This window comes from Ammodytes marinus (genome assembly GCF_949987685.1).
Source record: "Ammodytes marinus genome assembly, chromosome: 14".
In the NCBI taxonomy this organism is placed as follows: domain Eukaryota; kingdom Metazoa; phylum Chordata; class Actinopteri; order Uranoscopiformes; family Ammodytidae; genus Ammodytes; species Ammodytes marinus.
The window spans coordinates 27,030,232-27,050,884 of record NC_137218.1 but is presented as its reverse complement, the minus strand read 5'-3'; the positions used below and the strand labels follow the sequence as shown (position 1 = coordinate 27,050,884).

At 41.0% G+C, this 20,653-nt stretch overlaps 2 protein-coding genes across 2 annotated transcripts in view; both read left to right on the top strand.

Annotated features, from left to right (window-relative positions):
- atp2a3 (ATPase sarcoplasmic/endoplasmic reticulum Ca2+ transporting 3) overlaps positions 1–20,653 on the top strand; it is a 333,837-nt gene that overhangs the window by 191,663 nt on the left and 121,521 nt on the right. The gene's annotated exons all lie outside the window — the stretch shown is intronic.
- The window catches only part of mlxipl (MLX interacting protein like), a gene marked incomplete at both ends in the record, with an annotated part of 64,710 nt that overhangs the window by 2,867 nt on the left and 41,190 nt on the right, over positions 1–20,653 (top strand). Inside the window, 12 exons of the mRNA XM_080041505.1 lie at positions 711–817; positions 1,559–1,641; positions 1,839–1,928; positions 3,223–3,264; positions 7,225–7,402; positions 8,239–8,319; positions 16,506–16,657; positions 16,956–17,559; positions 17,634–17,707; positions 18,775–19,051; positions 20,076–20,191; positions 20,366–20,488. Coding sequence (XP_079897631.1) covers positions 711–817; positions 1,559–1,641; positions 1,839–1,928; positions 3,223–3,264; positions 7,225–7,402; positions 8,239–8,319; positions 16,506–16,657; positions 16,956–17,559; positions 17,634–17,707; positions 18,775–19,051; positions 20,076–20,191; positions 20,366–20,488 — 1,927 coding nt within the window. The remainder of the gene's footprint in view (positions 1–710; positions 818–1,558; positions 1,642–1,838; positions 1,929–3,222; positions 3,265–7,224; positions 7,403–8,238; positions 8,320–16,505; positions 16,658–16,955; positions 17,560–17,633; positions 17,708–18,774; positions 19,052–20,075; positions 20,192–20,365; positions 20,489–20,653) is intronic.

Genomic DNA, 20,653 nt, shown 5'->3' with positions numbered 1-20,653 from the left:
GAGCAGTTCACATTAGGAAGCCTCCTGTGAGCACTCAGAGGGAGAAAAACAAGTGCAAACAGTCTGGCGGTGTCCCACTGAATAAATATGTTATACGTATTGGGCGCTATTAGTCAAAATCAGGACGGATTTCCCACTGGGTTATTGATTGTTTTCCCCCCCCCTACTGTTTACCATGTGTTCCTGAATAATAGTATTGAAGTCATTTCTCAAATGTCTCTCATTTCAACAGACTGAAGACAGCTGTGCATTGAGCATTGTCCATTAGAATAATATGACCAAAAACAACCAGTTGGGCGGGTAATACTGTAGTACTTTAAAAATAGCAAAGATCTTCAATGTGTATGTGTACATGTTAATGAAAGCCTTCAGAAGATGCCACACAATGATGATAGAACTCCTGTAAATGACAGAGGCCTTATCTGTCAAATAAAGAACCAAAACACTGTTGCTCCATTGTGTATAGAATGCATGCAGCTTCAAAGACTTTACTAGTGCAGTGATTTTGGTGGTGTCCAATCGTTATGTATTAGGTTACATTGTGATGTGTTCAAGTGCTGTCCAGTAGAAATTAGTACTGATATTTGGGGAAAGGTAACATCACTGTGGTAAGTTCAATGTAGTCTTGTAAAATGTAGTTTTAGGCAAAAAAGCAAAAAAAAAAACCAATGTGAACAGACTGTGTGTTTGTTTTGTTGTTGTTGTTACAGTGGTAAGATCGTCTCTCCCAAGTGGAAGTCTTTTAAAGGTCTGCGGTTGCTATGGAGGGATAAGATCCGTCTGAACAACGCCATCTGGAGAGCTTGGTTCATTCAGTGTGAGTCCACCACTCTTCTTCCCCTCCTCTTTATGATGCCCTGCAAACACATCTCTCTGACAGCTTCCTGTTTGGGCGATTCTGACCCATAATCCAGTGCGAACCTGAAGTGACGTCACATCAACGGAGCCTCCATATGAAAACAAACAGGAATGCTAAGATATAGTAAAAGCAAGAGGCAAGATCAAGGCGCAATGTTATGATGAAATAAGAGAGTAAAAGTATGTCCCAATAGTATGTCTACTGCATCCTAACTAGATTATTTTTATCGTCGGATGTAGTATGTAGAATAGAAAAAAAAGAGTATGCGATTCGGAACGCAGGGCATGTAAAAGAACATCGCTGCAAAACGCCACGCGAATCCTTACACGAGCAATCCCAAAAGAGCAGGCTGATGAAAGTGACCCAACATACAGGTGCATCTCAAAAAATGTAATATCAATGAAAAGTAAAATATTTTTCCCCCTTTTAATATATTCTAGATTCATTACATATGAAGTGAAATAAATCTGATTGGTTTTAATGATTTTTAACCAAACTTACATAATTGACTTTGTGCAAAGAAAAGATTAAGTTTCAGTTTTTGAATGGGCTTTTACCACGATATTCAAAATGTTCTGTAAACGAGGAGTTAAGCTCTATTTGATTGTGTTGTGCTGTGTGTGTGTGTGTGTGTGTGTGTGTGTGTGTGTGTGTGTGTGTGTGTGTGTGTGTGTGTGTGTGTGTGTCTGCTGTGTTCAGATGTGGAGAGGCGGAAGAACCCAGTGTGTGGGTTTGTCACACCGCTGGAGGGCTCGGAGGCCGACGCACACAGGAAGCCTGAAGTGAGTGATCGGTGTTCAATCATCACAACAGAATGTCAAGCTATAAGCTGTTGAAACACTAGGTTTTTCAACTGCACATTATTTCCACTACAGTTAATAAACTCTTTTAATTCCTATGTGTTGCCGAGGCTGGACCATGTGTATGATTGACTCATAAGGTTTGATGCTTGGTATGTCTGTGTGTCTCCTGTCTAAAGGCCATCGTGTTAGAGGGCAGCTACTGGAAGAGGAGGATTGAGGTGGTCATCAAGGAGTATCACAAGTGGAGGATTTACTATAAGAAGAGGGTGAGCAATCTTTTTTTTTTTACAGAACAACTTTCACGTTTGAATATTGTTCATAAGTTAACAGATGTTGAAATATGTCAAAAACTGTTAGTTGGATTAGTGAAGTTCATGTGGAATCTAGTAGAGACTGTCAGGGTCCCCAGAGAATTGTCCCTGGAGTGAAATATTCTGACATTATTGGATGGATTGCAACAAGATTTGCTCCAGATATTCAAGGGCCCTTGTGAAAACTACAACTAGAGGCATTAAATTGCTGCAGGGGGGTGAGGGGGGGGGGAGTGCAGTGGTGGTGGGCAATGCTTTAATGAAGGTTAAGCTCCAAAGAAGAATATGGTACAAAATATAATCAGTTCATTTTTGGTCGACATTTGTGCAAAGTCTGAAGAAAATCCCTCAAAGCGTTCGTGATATGTTTCATTCAGAATACCAAAGGTGACAGTGACCTTGACCTTTGACCTTCACAATCTCAAGAGTTATCAAGAGTTCATCCTTGAGTCCAGGTGGGAGTACAATTTCACCAAAATCCCTCAAAGCGTTCTTGAGATATTCCCTGCGTTCCAAATCACATACTCTTTTTTTTTTGTTACACTACATACTAAAGTACAGAAGAGTTTTAGGGCCACAGGAGAGAAGACAAATCAGATAAGGAAGTTTTTTTTTATTATGTTGAGAAATGTCAAGAATAAAGACAAATACTCAAAAATACAATTGGAGTTAGTGGGGCATTTATGTTTTTTCAGCATACTACAATTGACGTGCATGTATTGGGACATCCAAAATCTTTTTCTGGCATACTAAATAGTATGGAAGTATGGGGATTGGAACGCAGGGATTGCCATCATGAGGCAGGAGGTCACAGTGACCGTTGACCTATGACCTCACAAATCTGATCAGTTCATCCTTGAATTAGAGTGGACATGTCTGCAAAGTTTGAAGAAAATCCCTTAAAGTGTTAATATGATATTGCGCTTGAGAGAATTGCTCGGACGTACAGGAAAAAGCTGAAATCATAAATGCCGTCGGCTAACGCTGGCGCCGAGGCATTAACATTGGAATGACTATGGAGATCTCCTGATGTTTCCAATTGCTCCAACACAAGGATTATATTTGTGTTTTGTTTTTTTGGCTGGGTGAAATCTCTTAATAGGTATTGGATGGATTGCCATATTGTCCACTGATAATGAATTGTTATAACTTAACACGGTAAGCATTGTACCTGACCCCATACGGCCATACACTCTTGTCTTGTATTCTATATTCCTAAACCAAATTACTCTCTCCCTGTCTCCTGCAGCTTCAGAAAAAGACAAGTGACATTCTTTCAATGCTACAAGAGGTAGGTCCAAAGTCCTGCTTTCTATATTGTTCCATTGTCTTTCTCCTTCTATATGTTTGGAATAACACTCAGGTATAAACTGATTGAGACATTGATTTGAAATGAGCCAGGCTTTGTTTTACTTTCAAAATGAAGTCGGAGCTCAACATATGATCACCAGAAGTCCTCCGAGCAGATATTTTTAGCACGTGGATTTAGCCTTTTGTTAAGAGAGGAACGGTGGAGGATGGAGAGATAGAGAGATAGAGAGAAAAAAAGAAAAAGAAACAGAAACGTGCTAAAACAACTTGCGTCATGGTCTGGTGTTTGTAGGCAATTGAAAAAAAATAAAATAATGGACGAAACCACCAAAAGCCTCGTCAGGGTTTTTATCTTTAATTCAAGGGGAAATAGCTGCAGGACTTTAAATGTCATTATAATCAAATCTGACCCACTTCCAGTCGCGCTTTGTAAAAGAGTGTGACGGTGGCGTCACTGAGTCACAGACTAACCAATGCTGAGGAGAGGTAGGGAGTCTGGGGGAGCTCCTCATGATTCATGATAGGATTTACTCACATGAGAATGGGACATGTGCCACTGGCTGTGTTCCAAACGCAATGCATTGTCGGGCGGTTGAGTAGGAAAAGTAACCTATCGATACCATACACAAAATCTTCCCAGACGTAAGTACTCATCCGGGCATTTCTCGCCTACACAAACTCGCATACACAACCACAACATACTCAAATTGACGTCAAAATCAGTATGAGTAGGAGGTTAGTATGGCTTTTCGAACACAGCCAAAGTCTCACACCCACTCTTCCCCCTGTCACCTTTGGCAACTTCAACTCTCTCTTCTTAATTTGTGGTAGATTTACTGTGTCATTTGGAGACCAGATTCTTACTGAGGTCCAAATTAAGCACTGGCCAATTAAGAGATTTTTAAGTCTACTGTATTTTGCTTCCGTACGTGTAAAAACGTTGCACACTAATATGTTTGTCTAATTGGACTAAAGATAACTGGACAATTTTTCACTCCAACATCTAGATTGTTTTTTTGTTAAATGGATGCAAATTTACATATTATTATTTAGATATTGCCAAATTTGCATATTTATTAAAATTTTCTTGAAAAGATTGTAATACGGAAAATAATTGTGCTAATGTCAGTAATCGGCTGGCAAAGTTGCATGATATCTAAAGCCCCGGGAAAAAATTAAGAGACCAGTCTGGATTTTTCTTTCATTTTTATCTCTACATTACTTATTGAAAAAATGCTCTAAATCACAATAGTTTGATTGTGAATTTGGTAGAAATGTTGTTAGTAGTTTATATTATAAATCAAAATGTTCATTTTACTCAAACATATGGCTCTAAAGAGTAAAAACGAGATACACTGAGTGAAAAATGTAACCCTATTCAACTGCAGTGTCTCGCCTTAAGACAATATCTGTCTGTCCATCTGAAACAACGGCTTGTAAATGTTGCTGTATAGTGCGGCACTTCACAGGGCACATATCAGCCACGGCAAACCACGGCAGGTCAAAGATCACTAAACCAGCTTTTTATGCTTCGTTTTCCCAAAGTCTTATCTGGCTTTAGCATTACAGATTAAGTCCAGTGGGGCTTGGAAAAACAACACCGTTACAACCCAGGGTTTTTGTTGTTATCTAAGTCTTCATTTCATATACTAACTAACAGTTCACAGCTCTCAGTTCTCAATCTGATTTGTGCAGAAACATGATCGTTATCTGATAATAATAATACATTTATTTTACAGTATAAAACCCTTTTCAAGGTTAGGGTTACCCAACGACACTTTTGTGTAAATTGTGTATCCAAGCAAAATAAAAACAGGTGTAGCGACACAATAAACAAAAGCAAAGACAAGTGTATTAAAAGTAAGTGAAGTGTACTGTATGGGTAGAGAGTTCCAGAGGGAGGGGGCTGCCATGGTGAAATGAATACCTTCACCAGCAGTCATATTCCTAAAGAATTGTGTGTGTGAATCTATCTCAGTCTCAGATGACTGTACTATCCTGTCAGCTCTCAAATTAAAAGCCAGCAGTCTGATAGTGAACCACAGTGCTGCCAAGTTACAAGTCATAAATCAAGGCAATAGCAGGGAGGTGGTGGCCTGTGTAAACCTATGAGGAGGAGGCTGCACTTCAGCATTGCAGTTGCTGTCTGTCTGTCTGTCTGTCTGTCTGTCTGTCTGTCTGTCTGTCTGTCTGTCTGTCTGTCTGTCTGTCTGTCTGTCTGTCTGTCTGTGAGCGGGTCAGGCCAGCCCTTTTGTCCAACATTGACATAACTAGTGTGTTCAAATGTATTGCTATGTAACATTCATGTTCCCCAGGGATTGAACCCCTGCTTTACAATATGGAAATGACATGCATGTACACTGGCATAGAGATGGAAGGAACATTAAAACAGGGATGAAATAGGAATCATAAAAAGAACAGAAAATTCAAAATAAAACAAACTTGATAAAGTAGTCAGCAGTTTAGGCGTAGATTCTCCATGTGTGTCCTCATTAAATAGTTCAATCTTGATTGTGTGTTTGAGATGTGTTTCATGATGTAATATACCCGCTAGTTGCAGGAAACCCCTGGGAGAATGTAAATAAAGAGTGTCGTGTTGAAGCGCTCATATGCACGTATGTATATATTTGCTATGTGTTTGTTAGGGGTGCCTCTGGTCTTCTTGTTTGCTCGCACGTGAGTGTTACCGCCAGAATTAGGTCAGGGACAATAGGCTTCTGCTCGTATTGAAACGGTGAGACATCAGAATAAAGAAATGAACAAAGCAGACATAATGATAACCTGTAAGGGGGCTAGTGTTTCTGAACAATATGTGGAAAACCGCTTTTTCATCATGCATTGTGCACACGCACACACACACACACGCACACACACACACACACACACACACACACACACACACACACACACACACACACATACAGACATACACACACACACACACACACACACACACACACACATGTGCACACACACATGTGCACACAACAATCTTACCTCATTTCTACTTCTACTTACTTTCGGCCTCAAATAAATCAAATGGAGATGTGAATGAATAAATTATGCGAGGGGATGTCATGTGTTTGGGACGTAATCAAAGGAGTTTCCGGCTCATTCTGGGCTTCCCTATAAATGTGGCCTCAGACCTAGTGGGAGGCTGAAGGCAGGAAGATCAGGCCGAGGCAAAACATCTTAAACAGAGGAAGCACTAGTCCAGAGCGGCATTCACTGTGAGTTTTTTTTAATTTAATTTTACTTAATTTTTATTAATAATATTTTTTTATATGTAAAGCACTTTCAGTGTTAAAAACAACCCTAAATTGCAACCTCAAGTGTGATATTGCTTTTTTTATACAAATTTTTTACCGTTAACTGTAATAATTGATGACAAATCGCCATTTGTTTGATCATTTAATTTAATTTTTTTATTTTATCTAAGCTTTATTTCTACAGGGAAATCTCATTGAGACACCGGGGTCTCATTCAATAGAGAGACCTAGTATCAAGAAAAGAATTGGTATTGATTATGTTTCTGGTTATGTTTTAGAGGTGCAGTTCAATAATGGAGGATTTGCAACAGCTGTACACGTTTCAATTCTATGGTTTTTTTGGTGTTTTACGCTCATTTCTCACTGCAACAAATGTTATGGGAACCATTACCTGAATATTATGCATTCCATACAAATCCACATGCTGGATATAAAGTATGCAGGTATTGACAACAACATGCTACCAATGCATGAGTGTTTTACAGGGAGCCCTCTAAAGCATAGATCAGGGATTCACACCTACAATTGTGTTATAGTGTCTGTGTGTGTGTGTGTGTGTGTGTGTGTGTGTGTGTGTGTGAGTGTGTGTGTGCGTGCATGCATGTGTGTTTGTGTGTGTGTGTGTGTGTGTGTGTGTGTGTGTGTGTGTGTGTGTGTGTGTGTGTGTCTAGGGTCAGATCTGCCAAGCCAAGCTGGAGAAATGGTCTAACCAGATGTACCAGCAGGAGCCCCAGGCTGCTCCGGTGGAGGCCCACATGTTTGACCTGGACTGCCTTCTGTCTGACATCTCTGACACCCTGTTCACCATGACACAGAAGCCCTGCCCCTGGGCCAACGACCGCCACGACCGTCAGTATTTTCTTTCTTTTTTTTCAAATTAAAGGAATAGCTCAGTATAATGTTTACAGCCGTTTACTGTATTCTTGTGTTCTTGTGTCTCTTGAATAATTTGCTGTAGCTCTGAGTCCAGCGGCGAATGTAGCTGTGTAGAAGCATCGAGGATAATACATTGGTTTATAACATATCAGTATACATATCAATACCTATTTCAAGTTTGATTTCTTGTACAAATGAATTTAATAAAATTGCTATAGGTAAAGGTATGGTTCAGGAACAGGTATCTAAGTCAAGGTATCGGATTAGTATCCATATTGGAAAAAGTTTAACGACACGTGAAGCCCAACAACTTACTCTCGGCAGGTATAGCCAATAAGTGCGGTTTTACTAAAGTGTTGAACTATTCCTTTAATGCAGGAGTAAAAATACTATAACGTTTTGTGCCACTGCCACAGTGTGGTTGATGGTAACATGGATTGGACAAGTCAGCAAATGAGGAAAAATCCCTCTGATGAAAAAAAATATATTTTATAACTGTTTTAATTAGGCCATATATTTACTTTTACCAATTTTATTTTATTTCCAGCCTCTGTCTAAAATGTTTCTCTTTTCCAGCTTGTTGTGTATTTGATGTGTTTGCATTGTATATTGTGTGTGTATTGTTGTTTTTGTTTCTCGACATCATTGCAAATGAGGGTCACCCCTCAATGATATCTCCAGTATTATTAAAGGTTAAATAAATAAAATAGATTAATAAAAGACCCAATAGATGCACTCACACATTGTTTCTCTCTCTCTCTCTCTCTCTCTCTCTCTCTCTCATGATGTTACGTTCTCTCTCTCCACAGCATACACAAGCAATGCTGAGTTCATCCAGCCAGGCCTGACTCCACTGCAGCCCAACCTGGAGGATTTCATGGACATACCCGGTACACTCTCACTGCATTCCGAATCTCATGCTCTTTCTTCTTTCTATTCTACATACTACATCCGAAGATAAAAATAATCTAGTTAGGATGCAGTAGGCATACTATTGGGACATACTTTTACTTATGTATTTCATCATAACATTGCGCCTTAATCTCTTGCTTTTATATCCGTCGCATCCCTGTTTGTTTTTTCATATGGAGGCTCCGTTGATGTGACGTCACTTCAGGTTCGCACTGGATTATGGGTCAGAATCGCCCTAATAGGATGCTGTTTTCAACACTAAAAATCTGGGCCAGATGTTGTAGACATCCGGGTCTTTCTTACCATCCTAAATCCGGCCACAAGAATCGGGACATACTAAATATTTTTTCTACCATACTAAATAGTAGTAAGTATGCGATTTGGAACACAGGGTTTGTCTACCTGTCCATCCGGCTCTTTGTTCTCCTTCCCTGTAGGATGTTCACATGTTGCCATGGCAGCAGGTCAATATTCCCCACATCTTGATTTTGCCTTATCTAAGTATCCATCCACCTTCAACTGTCCAGCAGAGTTAATTATTGAAGCGCAGTGTGGCGCGTGTGGATTTTCCTTCGGTGCAGAAGAATATCTCTAAAATAGCTGCTAGAAAAACGTCTCAACTGATCCTGGTAAGAGGTGTTACACAAGTCATGTTACATTGTCAGCCTGAAATCAGTCAAGTCATATATTATACTATGCTATTCTACTTATTCATTTTGAATTCAAAATTGCCTCTCTTTTTTTTACATAGCGTTTTTGAAGTGTTTTTTTCTTCTAGATGTTGCGACAACGAATTTAGTTGTGGAGTGACACTCCCTTTATTTATGTGCTGTGTGTTCAGTTTGTGTTTTGGTCCATGGAGGTTAACGGCGAGTCAAAGGCAGGGTTGAGCCCATGGTTGAGCCCGGAGAAATAGGAAAGTCGAAGAGGATGTATTTACCCACGCTCTGTGGCTGGGACAACACCTACGAGGCCTATGAAATGAATGGATGAGTGGGAGATGGTGGGTGGAATTTCCGAACAGGCTTCATTTGGAAGTTTTGATTGTTAATGGTTTTGAGCACTACATACAGATACACTTTCCTGCTATTTATTTCATTATCATTTAAAGGTTCATTGTGTAGAATTATTGGCTTTTTTTAAAAAATGATTTCCCATTCTTGCTTGAAATACAACTTTCAGATGCTCAACATTCCGGGGTCTCCATTGTGATATTTTGTTCTTCATAATGCACCACATCTTTTCAATGGGAGACAGGTATGGACTGCAGACAGGCCAGTCTAGTACTCGCACTCTGTTCCTACGAAGCCAAGCTGTATTAAGACGTGTAGAATGTGGCTCAGTATTGTCTTGCTTAAATAAGAAGGGACGTCCAAGAAATAGACGTTGTCTGGATGGCAGCATGATGCTGCAAAACCTGTTTGTACTTTTCAGCATTAATAGTGCCTTCATAGATATGCAGGTTACCCATGCCATGGGCACTAACCCACCCCCATACCATCACAAACGATGGCTTTTTCACTTTGTATTGGTAACAATCTGGATGGTCCTTTTCCTCTGGAGCCCGGAGGACACAACGTCCATGATTTACAAAAACTATTTGAAATGTAGACTTATCAGACCACAGCACGCTGTTCCACTTTGTATCAGTCCATCTCAGATGAGCCCAGGCCCAGAGAAGTCTGCAGCATTTGTGGATGTTGTTGATACAGTATATGGCTTTCACTTTGCATGGTAGAGTCTTATCTTGCATTTGTGGATGTAGCGACAAACTGTGTTTACTGACAATGGTTTTCTGACCCATGGCCCATGTAGTGATATCCTTTATAAAATCATTTAATTTTTTAATGCAGTGTCGCCTAAGGTCATGGGCATTACATTTTGGTTTTTGACCTTGCCCCTTACGTGCAGAGATTTCTCCGGATTCTCGAAATCATTTTAATTGTATTATTATTATATTATGGATTGTACATGTTGGACTGTTTTCCTCTGCAGTTCTCTACAAAGTAGTGAGCTCGCTTTCAGCGATTGCAGTGCAATGGTTTATTCAGCATAAAGTTAAAGTACTCGCCCAAGACTGATGTTAAATCGAAACACAAACGCCTTGCGCGAGCGAAATAGCAAGTTGCCAGTTGAAACTCCGTGGCGGTGGGTAACGGTGTCATTCACAGTGACACCTCGCCAGTGTGATCCGCCGCACAGAAAGCCCTGTGGTTTTACGGCTAAAATTAACCGGGGATATCCTGCCCGTTAACGTTGTTGATGTGGAAGGCTTCCGCGATCGGATTGCATTTCTTGAGCCTGGATACACAGAGACAAGAGAAAATATACAGTGATCCGCCTCCCTCCGTTAGTTTCAGTCTACAGCTGAACAAATTACAATAACCACCGCGGACATCGTTTAAATAAAGCCTCTTGTCTTTATGATCATTAGGGCTTTGATGCAAATTCTGAAGTCTGAATATTACGTTGGCAGCTGCTGTGCAGTTTTTTTTCAGCAACTATAATTAATTGATAGGTTTTATATAGCGCTTTATTGCCTAGGCACTCAAAGACGCTTTACAGGGTTCCTGGTTCAATTCGTTCACACACAGTCATACCGGTGGTGGTAAACTACTATAGTAGCCACAGCTGCCCAGTGCAGTGCAACTCAACCTGCACTGTAAAAAAAAAGGCATTGAGTTGATCTTTTTGTAGATTCATACCTCCTCAACGTGCAAATAAATGAGTTGTTCACAATCACATCCCTAGTAAAATATTAATTTTACTCTTAGATTGGAAGGTTTCACTGTTTATTTATTTAGGGTGGCTTTTTAGTTGTAGGCTATGTTTGAGGAGCACATTTGGGAGTTTAATTTATGCATTGTTGAAAGAATTTACAGAATTTTCATTTTGGGGCAGCCCTACAGTGAATAATCGTTTTTAATATCAATCAAACATAATCGTGATTGTCATTTTTGCCATAATCGAGCAGCCCTGCCTTCACCCCATTATTGCTTGTGGAGACTTAACCTTTATATGGGATGGCTCTTTCATAACCAATCATGATGGCATCAAATTCAAAATAAGCATATATTTATGAAAAACAATGAAATAGATAGGGTAAAACATAAAGGGCCAGTTTCACAGACATGGATTAAGCCTAATCCTGGACTAAATGGAATTTTGAATGGAGATTGTCCATTGAAAGTACAATTTAGTCCAGAACTAGGCTTAATCCATGTCTGCGAAACCGGCCAAAAATGTATTGCCTTTGAATTGTTTTCAACTTGAATGAATGTCAAAAAATATTTACCAATGATTCCATTCTGTTTTATATACGCTTCATACAGTGTCCCAATTTTTTCGGAATTGGGGTTGTAGCCTCTTGTCCTTGAAGGCCACCGTAAATTTCTGAAAATTCACCCAAAAGGAGGGTAGCAACGGAGCATTGACATCTTGAACCTCAACATAATAATGCTGCTAAAATATGATATTACACACTGTACCTTTTTAAATTGACTATTATCAATATTTTGATGATGCTATGGATAGGTTGAAAAGGTGTGATCAGAAAGGGGTCCCCATGACTCTTTGAAGCGTTTTAGTGTATTTGAGCTGTTGACTATACCGTTTTAGTTCACTCCCACTGCTCTCATCTGTGTCTTGTTTACATTTACCCTGCGGTCAGTGATGCCGGTGACGCGTTACCGGCATCGGACCTCTTTTTTCAGTAACGAGTAATCTAACGCGTTACTATCTCCAAACCAGTAATCAGATTAAAGTTACTCATCAAAGTCACTGTGCATTACTTTTTCTGTCATTTTCCTTAGTGAAACATTTTGCATAACTGCACAAATGACTGCAATTGCGATTTAATGTAAATAAATGTGCGCGCTTGTGTCTCTAAACGCTCCAACTGCTCCAACTGCTCCAACCGCTTCTCTCGTCTATTTGGTAGCGCCCCTCGTCTCTGACATGCAGTGTGTGTGTGTGTGTGTGCAGCAGCATTACGGCCGATTCTAAGCTGAACTGTGGCGCAAAACAAACGCCCCCCCCCCCCCACTGCTGATAGGCCTAGCGTCTGCTATGGGGATATTTAGGATTCGGGTACGGTGACGTTGAAGAGATAGAAGTGTTTAAAACTTGGAAACGTATAGTCACGTGGCGACCGGTGGCCGCACACACCCAGTCTATCAACACATGAGACATCGCAGAGAAAAGTCAAATTAATGCATGAGAATGAAGGGCCAAGTACGTTAAGTTTAAAGAGACTGCTACTGTCTTTGCACTTTGGAGGAATGTATTTATTTTCATGGGGGAAAAGTTTTTTTTATTATATTTTTTAAACCATAATTTTGAAAACAGTATGCCTATAGGCTACTAGCCTACACAATTTATTTTATATATTTTCAATGATTCTTAATATTTGCATGTTTTAAATTGAGACATATGGGTTTCAAAACCTGTAAAGTAACGTTTAAAGTAACTTGTAATCTAACTTAGTTACTTTTAACATCAAGTAATCAGTAAAGTAACTAAGTTACTATTTTAAGGAGTAACTAGTAATCAGTAATCGGATTACTTTTTCAAAGTAACTGTGGCAACACTGCCTGCGTTCCAATCCCCATACTTCCATACTATTTATTATACCAGAAAAAGATTGAGGATGTCCCAATACATGCACGTCAATTGTAGTATGCTGAAAATACATAAATGCCCCACTAACTCGAATAGCATTTTGGAGTATTCGTCTTTGTGAGGGAATTTTGGGTCTTTAGTTGTAATATTAATGGGAAAGATTAATAGTTCATATATGTCTATCTTGTGTGTCTGTCTCACAGACTCTAGGTCAGCCTTGGAGCCTGTTAGGAGACACTTAGGTCAGTTGTATAGATAAAGTCTCATCTCCTTAGACTCCAGGGGCCGGTTTCCCGATAACGTCATCTCTTAGCGAGCTACGAAGACTCCTACGTTATGACTTACCAAAGTTGTTTACCTCTGTAGTCGTGGTTCCCGAACGGTCTCTTAGGAGAAACACTCCATACGTCGTACGTACACTGCTGAAATCGATTGCTCAGAGTTCGATTTTCCATTTCCTGCTTATTTCATGCGAAGCTGCATGACAAGTCTTTGCAAATAAAAGATTACTAGAAATCCTTCTAAGCCAAAACATTTATTTAACACCTCTTGCTTTATAATCTAAGTATCTTTAAGAACAATAATCACGTTTCGTGGTGGGTCAGTAAGGAAACTGAAAGTATAATATCGCCAATGGCCTATATCAATAAAAACAGACGGCCCAAACAGCGTCCAAATGAGCTAAAATCCTAAATACAATAAACAGTAACATGGCACACTTATTTTAAGGTAAGCTTTAATTGATTATTCATAAATTTTTTCACACGTTTACATGTTTTGAGGCGGAGAATCCGACGCACACTGCGGAGCTGTCAGTTGAGCCGGCTCAGCTGACAGCTCCGCAGTGTGTGGAACACAGTGCGATGGTTCTAGTGTTAACCTTGGTCGAACGTATTACCATAGCCTATAGGCCTATTGATTTAAAAAAGGTAGCCTAGGCTATAGAAAAGTATAGAAACAGCGGAGGAGATTAAGATTGTTTCCAGCAATTATTTTCTTCATGAATGACTTGTGGCAGTTCCATGCGCAACAGGGATGTCACTCGTGTCCGTTTTACGCATGGTGCTTACGGAAAGAAATGTGGGGGTCTGTAGTAGCCAAGCCTATCTCTGGCGATGCCACAGCGATCGCAGGGACTTCACTTGTCATTAAACTTATACATCTGACTGTATTTCATATCAAAGGGACACAGCGATGACTGTATTAAATATCAAACTGATAAAAACGATCCGACTGTAGGCTGTAGTGTATCACGTATAAAGTAGCCTATTTTCATATTGACGGACATCGCATCCAATCAGTTAATGCTGATTGTCAAGTCAGTTAGATGACTATGTAGGCTACTTATAGTTTGAACACTTTGTGAATCAGAGTGAATGGTATTCTGCTAAAATATATAGCTTACTTTAAATGTGATATGTACGCTATATACAGTTATCGTTTTTAACAGTTTGTTATTTAATACAGTCATCGCTGTGTCCGTTTGATATGAAATACAGTCAGATTTATTAGTTAAATGACACAAATGAGAGCTGAAACATCCCTACGGTAGAGCTAAGAAGGCTCTGAGGGCGCTCCAGACCAACCTTACCAACGTAGGACGTACGAAAGAGATTCGTAGCAAAGAACGTTTCGGGAAACAGGCGAAATGTTAAGTAGGAACTCTACGTAGGGGTTACGAATGACGTAGCGTTAAGAAGGCTCTACGAAGGCTTTGGGAAACCGGCCCCAGAATGTTATGGTTCACTGTGTTCAGCTCTGAACCAAAACATTGGTACGCTTGGTGCCCGAGCCGGGGAGGTGGTAGAGATAGTGCAAGGTTAAGACACAGCTCTAAGCATGAGTTTGTCAGAATTTAAGTGCAAGTCACAAGTTGCAGTCCGGTTCTCCTTGGCCAAGTCTGTAATAAATATTGCTTCATAATTCATCCAAGTCTCCTGAAATATTCTTCCACCTGAGTTGACCTCCAACCTTAACAGAACTTCCTTCACTGTCTTTATTCTTGACATTTCTTGACATAATGAAAAAAAATCTTCCTTGTCTGATTTTTTTTATCTCCTGTGGCCCTTAAACTCTTCTGTACTTTAGTATGTAGTGTAGTAAAAAGAAAGAGTATGCGATTCGGAACGCAGGGTAAGTGTTTCTCACCAAGACTTACTGAGTTCTAAACGTGTCAGGACATGTATTTTTAAAGCTAAATTGCTTACATTTAGCATACAGTGATCTCACGCCACCTGTAGATCAGTGGAATAGTGTGACAACATTAGTTGGAAAGGAAAGTGCATGTGCGTGCGCCCATGTGTGTGTGAGTGCACCAGACAAACAAACCGGGAACTGCTAGAGGTCAAAGACTCCTTCGGAAGATGGCGACATGTCAGTGTTGTGTTTAACAGCTTGTCTCCACTGTCCCGTAAGTGTCCAGAAAATCAATTGATACAGATTGAAGTAAACTTCTAACCGGAAATAAGTACGGGAACAAACATTGGAGCAAGTCATTTTTTAGCCAGTCAGACAGGAGGGAGGAAGCAGGTTGGAGTGTAGCTCCTTGCTTTGGGGCACAATAGCTGGGGTTGTTTTGTCCTCTGTGTTACTTTCAGTGAAGCAATCCTGCAGGCTACAAGTCAGCCTTTGTAGCCCACAGACAATCTGCTGCCAACTACTGTACTGTAATGTGTGTCTGTGTGTGTGTGTGTGGGTCCAAAGGGATCAGCTGTCTGCCTCTCTCTCGGTCACATGGTCTGGGGTTTTTTAGTTGAAGAAAACTTCACTATAGTCCAATATGAAAGCAAATCTTTACTTAGTTTCAAAAGACAATACAGATGATTATGGTCAGCATTCATGCATGGAGAGAAGACCAGAGCATCCTGCTCAGAGCAATGCCAGGGTCTTGACTGAGTTGTATACACAAAATGAACTGCTTTATACAGAATGGTTGACATGGTCAGATAGGTAGAATGACAATGGAACAATCAAGTTTGGTTCTTGATGACTTCAATGCTTATCTGAATCTGGGAGCTTCCAGGATGGCCCACACCTAAGGTGTCAGCCCAATCAGACTGATTTAATTACAATAGAAACTCCAGACAGGATACACCAGTAGTTAAGATGAGAGGAAATACACTTCATTCATACAATGATCGAATAATGAATGTAGAGACTAGAGTAGAATTAAACTAATCAATATAAAATTGGCTTCCACAGGTGCTAGTGTCTATCAGAGCGACACACAGTTATGAGTGTGAGTAATGTAGACAGTGTTCCTTCCTATGCGCTTCTCTTTAATGGATACAGTTCAATGCAGATCACTGGTCTGAGGCCAGCAGGTCATGCCACTAGTGTGTCCTCACTGTGATCAGAGCATAGAAACACTGGGTATGTATTTTTGAGATGGTAGCTACCACACGCCTCTTGCCTCTCCACAACAGAGCTTGTATGATGCTGGATGTGTTGATGAGAGGGGTTTTTGAACGTTTTATGACAAACATTTCTAATTAATTGTGTGTGTGTGTGTGTGTGTGTGTGTGTGTGTGTGTGGTTTTCTCAGATATCTTTATGAACTACCGCGTCCAGCCCACTGAGCAGACTGGTTTTGCTGACTGTGACTACTTTGAGAGCTCCTCCAGGACGGGCTTTGCTCCTGTGTCCTCCCCCGGGGTGAACACGCCTCAGCTACTCATCAACACACAGCTGGCTCAGGTACAGCTGCTGGACACAGACACACAAACTCCTGCTTGCGAGATCTGATCTGGGAATAGGTTTCATTACAAAACTAAAAAAAGCACTATTGTTTGATCATTGAAGGCAGCGAATCACTTGTTTTCAAAATCCCTTTTTTTTTTGTCAAAATCAGTGAATATCTTCTCACAATCTGCTACCTGTCCATACTGTTTGTGTGCTGAAAAATAATAATCCCAAAAGTGATTTTGACAACAAGCATTCTCTAGAATCACTGGCTCCACCTTGAAAACAGACAGAATCTCTCTTTTTCTTCCAGCCCAACCTGTCGTCTGATAATATGCCCCAGCCCTCCTCGTCCGACCCCACCCAGCCAGAGCAGAGCGGGCCGGGCCAGGGCTGCGGTGAATACCACACGTCTAGCATGGTATCAGGCACCATGTCGTACGGACACCAGTCCTACCCTCATCCCCCTGTTTCCATAAGCTATACCACGGGCATGGAGCAGCAGCAGGCCTCCTCCAGTGTTCCCTTTCTCTACCCACTGCCATGTCACCACAAGTTTGGTTACTACACCACCACCAGCCTGACCCCCACAGTCATCACCCACACAGCCTCCACAGCAGGGGCCCAGCAGGGGGGTTACGCTCACACAGGGGACACATACCCCCAGACCCCCTGCCACTCGCTGGGTTACCCCAACGAGGTGTCTGAGCTGGGGCACGCGACCATGCCCTCCGTCACTGCCACCACACACTGCTTCTCAGTGCCGGAGCAGGTGGCAGGGGGGGTCACTTGGGTCAGGGGCAAGCACAAGCAAAAGACAGGAGGAGGGATGAGGACAGTGGGGCCCCCCGCGGTGGAGGCCGGCCCCCCGTCCACTAGCTGCCTGGCCAAGCTGCTCTCCTCCAGCACCCGCGAAAGTGAGTCAGTTTCCGTCCCTTTGTTTTATCTTTGACTACAGTTATGTTTCTGAGTTTTGTTTTTTTGCTTTCAGGGAAGCCAGCGCTAAGATTTGATACGACTCTAGTGACAGCCAAGGGTCAGAGGTCATCATCTCCCAGCTGCACGGTGAGTAGGGCTGTGTAAATTAATCGATATGGCGATATATCGCGATACTTAATTTTGCGATATAAATTTTTTTAATGCTTTTTTTTGACAGTGCAGAGAGACAGATATGAAATGGGCAGAGAGGGAATGCAATGCAGAGAACAACCACGGGTCGGATTCAAACCCAGGTCTGCTGTGAGGCCTGAGCCTCTAGGATACTGACTATTGAAGTTAGATTAATTTTGTTTATAAGAATACTTAAGATTCACTGTGTCTTCATACATTTCTGTTCCTTGTATTCACTGACATTAAGGAATAGTACTTGTTGTGCATATGCTCCTTATTTACATATGTTCAGTGACACAAAAGCACACCGATGTGTTTTCATGTTCAGTGTTTCCTGTCCAGTTAGTGCAAGAGTGAATTGCAGTTGTTATTTTGATGTTATGGCAGCTGCAGCAGTGTTTGATCATTTGCCAAAACCAAAGAAAAATAGTAAAGGAAGTTGTGAATTAAATAGTTTTGACTACATTTGTAACACTTTTATTTTGTGCAATTATCAATATACATCATGATATATCGTATCGTGACCAGCGTATTGTGATATGTATCGTGATACGTATCGTGATATGTATCGTATCGCGAAGTCCTTGACGATACCTAGCCCTAACGGTGAGCTTCACCTTTAACATCACAGGAGCAGTGTTGTGTTGCTGACAGGCTTAGCACAGCATTTCAACAACAAATCATTGATCAACTTCTCAATAGTTTTGCAATTACTGTTGTTATTTTCATACATACAGCAGTGGGGCTCGTGTGAGCTAGCTTGGCAAGACCAATCTGATGTTGCGAGCTTCACAATCCAGGCCAATCAGAGCCTGATTAATACTTGATTCTTACTACATTGATACTTGATATTTTTTCAACAAAGGAAAGTTGTCAAAAATAAAATACAAATTCATAAAATGAGCTCCATCATAATCATATATAAAGTTGTCTCAGGGTTGCCTACATCTACTCGATGGCCTAGATTATTTTTCTAGAATCCTAGAAGTCCCTTCTAAGCGAAGATTGTGTGTGTTGTGTAGCAGACTGGCAGCGGTGTGCATGTTGGAGGAGCTTCATCTCAGCTGCAGCCCGGAGCCGGTTGGCCTGCGGGGATCCCAGTGCTCAGCCCACTGCACAGCCAGAGTCAGAGCGCCACGCTGGGGCACAGCGGAGCCCACGCCAACCCCACCGGAGGCTCGGCCGTGTCCGCTCTGCTCACACACGGCTCCACACACACCGCCACCACCCTGCTCATCCCCAAGACTGAGAAACTGTCTCCTATCCAGCTCTACGGCACGGACAGGAACAGCTTAACAGGTATACACTGTCAACACGTCCTGGGGGCCATTGACGTGCTTTTACAAACATAGACACTCAAAGGATCATGCCGTTAGCCTCATAGCATAATTGCCTAAATCATATTTACTCTACTCTATTCTACATCTACTCTACATCTACAGTACTTTACCCTACTCAATAACTCTTAAAATATGACTTAGGCAATTATGCTATTAGGCTAACCAAAAGTAGATTTAGAGTAGAGTAGATGTAGAATAAAGTAGATGTAGAGTAAAAGTAGAGTAGAGTAAATATGATTTAGGCAATTATGCTATGAGGCTAACGATACAGTATATACCTGGTAGATTGGGTGGCTACAGTGTGCTGTCATGCTTTCTGTCGAGTTTCAGTAGGCATGCAGCTATAAGTCTGGCAGCTATGTGAGGCACAGTGGCAAACTATGAATGTAACGTGTGGCTACAACATAGGTGTAGGTCTAGTTCAATAAGAGAATATGTATTTTCAAACAGCTACTGTGCAGTATATGAGTGGAACAGTAAGGCTGGCTACATGAGCTCTGCAGACACAGTGATTAATGCTGATTTTATCTTTCTAATGAAAAAGAAACAACATCTATATTACTAACAGTTCACTACTTTGGACAAGGCTTTATGGTCCCTTATATATATATATATATATATATATACATATATATATATATATATATATATATATATATATATATATATATATATATACACACACACACACATATTATTATAGCATTATACACTATAGCCTATATTATATATGAAGCCCCAGGGACAATGTTCAGTAGTGAAAGAGGTGCATCACAATCCCAAAAATCCAAGTATACCAGCATCCACAGCCACTATTGTCTGTTGTATAGGTCTAATGCAACTTTGTATTTTAAACTACATTGCTGACAGCAGAGTGCATACATGATGCTACATGATGCAGATCATTTAGCATGGGAACATGTTTAAATATCTGATACTTGCAATTGAAATGAATAGATTTTGTTATCCGTCTTGCTTTTTAGTTCACTTTCCAGGACATCCAGGCCAATTGTCACCACCAAACCCTTTAGATAAATCCCCCAACCCGGACTCCTCACACTCGGGCTTCTCGGGACACGGAAAGATAGAATCAAGTAAGGTAGGACACGCCGTCTTATTCCACATTGACATACCGGTATATCTATGCTTTTTATGTAGCAAAGCATGGCATTGACTAAGTGAAACATACAGCGAGAATTTCGTGAAAAATTGGTCATCCACTATTTGTGAAACCTGGCTGTATTGTATCTGTATGGGCGTGTTTTGTCTGCAGCACACAGAGAGCAGGAGGATAACTCACATCTCGGCCGAGCAGAAGAGGCGTTTCAACATCAAACTGGGCTTTGACACTCTGCATAATCTGGTGACAACACTCAGCTCTCAGCCGAGCATAAAGGTAGTGTTAAAATGTTTGTGTGTGTGTGTGTGTGTGTGTGTGTGTGTGTGTGTGTGTGTGTGTGTGTGTGTGTGTGTGTGTGTGTGTGTCTGTGTGCTGAAAGAGGGGGCGGGGGCAGAGCAGTGGGGTTGTAGCACAGTTTGAATGGGGGGAAAATAAAGAACC